Source organism: Acanthisitta chloris, unplaced genomic scaffold (assembly GCF_000695815.1).
Source record: "Acanthisitta chloris isolate BGI_N310 unplaced genomic scaffold, ASM69581v1 scaffold10986, whole genome shotgun sequence".
Taxonomy (NCBI): Eukaryota; Metazoa; Chordata; class Aves; order Passeriformes; family Acanthisittidae; genus Acanthisitta; species Acanthisitta chloris.
The window spans coordinates 14,921-19,790 of NW_008679760.1; the positions used below are offsets into that span (position 1 = coordinate 14,921).

At 38.4% G+C, this 4,870-nt stretch overlaps 1 protein-coding gene across 1 annotated transcript in view; it reads left to right on the top strand.

Moving 5' to 3' along the window:
• Positions 1-4,870, top strand: part of KLHL7 (kelch-like family member 7) — an 18,604-nt gene that overhangs the window by 11,148 nt on the left and 2,586 nt on the right. The window contains exons 7-8 of the mRNA XM_009077440.1: positions 1,372-1,612; positions 4,573-4,774. Of these exons, the coding sequence (XP_009075688.1) occupies positions 1,372-1,612; positions 4,573-4,774 (443 nt within the window). The remainder of the gene's footprint in view (positions 1-1,371; positions 1,613-4,572; positions 4,775-4,870) is intronic.

Consider the following 4,870-nt stretch of genomic DNA (forward strand, 5'->3'; position numbering starts at 1 on the left):
TGCTCAAGTTACAGCTTTTCATTTGATAAAGGTATGGATGAAATGGTAGCTATGAACTGAAGCCATAAAAAGTGGGTCAGATCACAGCCCTTTATAACAGTAAAATGAAACAACAGGATTTTTTTGTAAAAGTGCCAGAAGTCTGAGCTAAGAAGTATGTTGATCTTGCACAATGCACTGAGACATTTTCTTAAGATTTATGCAGCTATTTATTTTGCCATGCTGTAGTATGGCTTTCCTTTCTAGGATGCCCCAGGACCTGTTTCTCACCATAAAGGGCCACATGCACCTGCCAGCTCTTCTTGATATGGGGGATGCTGCAAGAAAAGATTGTAAGATGTTTTGGACTATAACATGCTCTGCCTCTTTCTTTGAACCCCCATGTAGGAGTCGCTGTTCTTCCTCATTGACCAAGGTGTTTGAAGTATGTCCTTGCTAAGAAAATGTAACGATGTAACGTCTTGTGTGAACCATTACAGTGAAGGTCATTCAGCAGGTTGAGGTAGACCATTGTGAGGTGGCACAGAGAACAGCTAAGGTCCCATACTGTCCTGTTCAGTATAGGATACAAGCTATGCTCATGGAATGTGTGAGATGCTATTACTCAAGAAGTGTTTCTTCTCCTTTATGCTATCCTGGTCTGCCATCAGTTGCTGAGTTTGGTGTTCTTAAGGCTTTGGGCATTACTGCCCATGTTTGATACTTGCTGATTTTGGCAATCTGTGCAAAATCAGTTTCTAGGCAACATGACTGCCAGTATTTGTGATGGAGCATTACCCTATTTCTCATACTATAAACTGTGGATAGCTATAGATCGTTCGTGTTTTGTAAATTCTGTAAATAAGCTTCTAGTTGTCATGGTAATAAAGTATGTATCAGAGCTTTTTAACTGAGTTGCTTGTCAATTTGAATATTATCTTCTTTTTTCCACTGTCTTTGTTTGGTACATTCTGTATTTTGCTATTTTTTTTTAAGAATCTGTTACTATATGTAAGATGTCTTTTTCCATTGCTATAAAAGAAAATGCAGTCCTACTTTACTGATCACATGCATTGTGTCTAACATGATAGCAGCAGGAGGTCAATTCTGTTGGAAAACATACTCAAACTGTTTCTCAGGGAAGCTGTACGGGGTGCACACAGGGAATGACAAAGAAATACATAATGTCGTGGTTCATTGCAGCTAACTATGTCTGTGTCTAAGCGAATTTTTCAAGAGTACGCCTGTGGAATATTCTTCAATAAACAGTATTCATGTTTGTTTTGAAAAGGAACTTAAAACTGACCATATCTAAAAGCTCTGTTTGAAAAACACTCACTGTGCAGGTAAGTGTTATAATCTATTAGACATTACTTGTTCTTTGTAATGCAGGATTACAGCTGGACAGACATCCGATGTCCCTTTGAAAAGCGCAGGGATGCAGCTTGTGTCTTCTGGGACAACGTAGTTTATATTTTGGGTGGTTCCCAGCTCTTCCCTATAAAGCGAATGGACTGCTACAATGTGGTGAAGGATAGCTGGTATTCCAAGCTAGGACCTCCAACACCTCGAGATAGCCTTGCAGCCTGTGCTGCTGAGGGCAAAATTTATACATCTGGTGGTTCAGAAGTGGGTAAGACACTAAAAATCTTTAAAACAAACAAAAAGCACAAACAAAGATACCTGGAAATTTATCTGATTTTTGCATGACTGTTGACAAGAAACTGCACGTTGCCATGTTAGCCTAATCAGTTTATTTTCCCATATTTAAGATTTTATCCCCCCCCCACAATCCAACAACCTGTTTCTGTTGTGTTTTGAAAATGGCTTCACTGATTGAAATGATTAATATTTACATGAACTAGAGCATAAAGTACACTGCAACTCTTAAGAGTTAACTAGGGACAAGGCCAGGCTAGATAAGGCTCTGAGCAAGCTGGTCTAGTGTCCCTGCCCATGGTAGGGGGGTTGGAACTAGATGATCTTTAAGGTACTTCCAACCCAAACCATTCTTTGATTCTGTGAATCTATGAAATCTATTTTGAGAGTCCCACTCTGCTCTTAGCTTACTTCTATAAATCCTTAGAACCCAGTGTGGTTAAAATGTTGTATTATCTGTGGCCAGAATAGCTACATTTTGACAACAGCCTTCCTCACGTACAGCAGATGTTTGGCCTAATGAGGTTTTCTTAAAGGGGAAAAAAAAAAAAAAGATGAAAAAGAAATCTTTTAAAACTACAGCTTTTGGTGGTGTAATCACACCTGGTCCTGTAAAGGGATTTGTCCGATTTTTGTGTCAAATGACAGAAGTTATCTTTCGTTATTTCGTTACTCTGTTGGTTTGCTTCAGCAAATGGAGAAATAATACTTTCTTTAGATGTTATTATTCAACATAGTAAAGAAAAAAAATTAAGACTATTGGAATTTTTTCTCTCAAAAAAAACCCCTAGAGGGTGACTTACGCTGTGGTGTTATAGGAACATTTTGTTTTGTCTAAACCTGATACATCATCAGCAACCCCAAACCTGGAACATAGGCATGCTGTAGCCATAAAAATAGAGCTTTAAAACATTTGTGTTCTTGGGGGGAGGAGGGGGAAAAAAAGTCCTAGAAGGGTGAAATTTTCTAGTAGATTCTTTTGAGTTCTGCCTTGCTGGAGAGGGAGGTGAACAGAAGGAAAAAATGTTATAATTAGTGCTTAACATTGATAAGTCACTTAGTGGGAAGTTGTGACATTTAGGCCATGTTACCTGACTTCTAAAATATTTTAAGAGGTCTGATACAGCAGCAGAATAGGCAGTTCCCAGCTGCCACCTCGTGTGGTAAATGCGAAATAGCACTTTGCTGTTACTTGAAATAGGCTTAACTAAGGCTGCATTGGGAAACCTAGAATGCTACAAAAATCTCGTCAGTGTTCCTAGCTTCCCACGTTTCAGTTCATGGGGAATAACTATAGAAACTTTTGATTGTATAGTTTGTTTTCTAATACATGGTAAATAGTTAGTACAACTGTAATGGAAGTTTTAATTTAGCAGTTTTCTTTGAAATCTGCCCTCACATTACTGCACAGTTTCACTTCGCTTCCATATTCAGGACAGAATAGTAAAAGCCAAAAATTAATAATGGAGTTTATTTTGCTTGTACATTTTTCTTTAGAATTCAGTGAACACTGCTTGTTTGGAAAAGTCTTGTCTGTCCTGAATCTAGTATTTTCTAACTTGGAGCAGGCAATTATGTGGAACATTAATCTGAGAAAATCTGCAGTGTGTTTAGCTGTAAAGAAATCTAAAAAGTTGATGCTTTTTTCATTGATTGAAGAGGTTAGATTACCCTGCCAGTCCACTGCAGAAAATACAGCTCATTTCCCCTTCTTGAATTGATGGGAGTCCTGTTTTATTTGCAATAACTAGCAGAGTTTGGAAGCTGAACATACTAAATTCTTCCACTCTATTTAGGTGCAGGAGAAATACTTTAACATTATACTGACAGTGGTAGCTTTCACCTGTTTAAGAAAGAAAAGAAAAAGGTGTTAAAGACATTTCTGTATTTTCCATGGGTGAGAATTTCTACAACTTCAAAGAAATGAGAGTGTCTGTTTACAATCAAAGAAAAAAAAATGTCCCACTCTACAAAGAAAAAAAATGTCCCACTTTATACAGTTTTTGTGTTAGTGAGAATTACAGGGCAGGAGTAAACAAAAGTACAGTTTATAGGACTCTGATTATGTATTTTGGGCCTGGAAATGTAGCATTGCTTTGAGGGTTCAAATCCCCAGCTAGTTGTGAGTGCTACTGGTGGGACACAATTTTTTACAAGTAGAAGGCCAAGAAAAAAAGAGGCAAAGAAAAGGTACCTTTACCTGTTCTAGGGAAATACGGCTATTGAAACAAAGCGAAGAAGGATCCTAGTTCTTTTCTAAGAAAGTTGTTTCCAGACTTCTCTGCCTCAGTCACCTGAGCACAAGTCTTTGAGCTCCCATCTATCTTCATTAGAGAAATTGCTTTTGATTTCAGTAATAGTTTTCTTGGCCCTTGAGGGAGGAGTGCACAGACCCTGCACTTCCAGAAAGCAAGTATCTGCCAGTCCCTAGGAAGGAAGTAAAATGAGGAGATGTAGCAGTCTTGTGGTAGTGAGTAATTCAGGAGTATGTTATGACATAATCAAACTCTCAGATTCCAAAGGCAAGGACTATTCTGGGAATTGGGTGAGTCCCATTGCTAAGAGAAAAAAGACTCATGGACCTGTAGTAAGTTTGCAAAGCCAGTTTCATCTTCACATCCCAAAGTTCGTTGTTTTTCCAAGGAGTAAGAGTAGCATGAGCTGATGACATTTTTTTTCCTTGGTGTTTTGAAACACAAGTAGCAATTTTATAAACTCATTTTGGAACAAAAGTGTGAAAAGAATTACAAGTATGTGCTTTCTGAATAGTCCCAGGTTTCAAGTGGGTTAGTTCTACTTTTGGAGGTGGGAAAGCAGCTTTCCCTTTTCAACTGACAGACAAAGCATCAGTTTGATAATTGCTCTTAGACTCTTCTCTTGAAAGACAACCATAAAAATTAATGTCTCTTTGGTGGGTTTCTATTTTTTTTTAAGGAAATTCTGCACTGTATTTATTTGAATGCTATGACACAAGAACAGAGAGCTGGCACACCAAGCCCAGCATGCTGACTCAGCGATGCAGCCATGGAATGGTAGAGGCGAACGGGCTCATTTATGTGTGTGGAGGAAGCTTGGGAAACAACGTGTCTGGGAGAGTCCTAAATTCCTGTGAAGTTTATGATCCAGCCACCGAAACGTAAGTATGGTATTATTTCAGATTATTTTCAGTCACTTGTGCTAGCTCTGTAAATAACTGAACTATAGACGACTACAGGAAAAACTGCATGTGTAG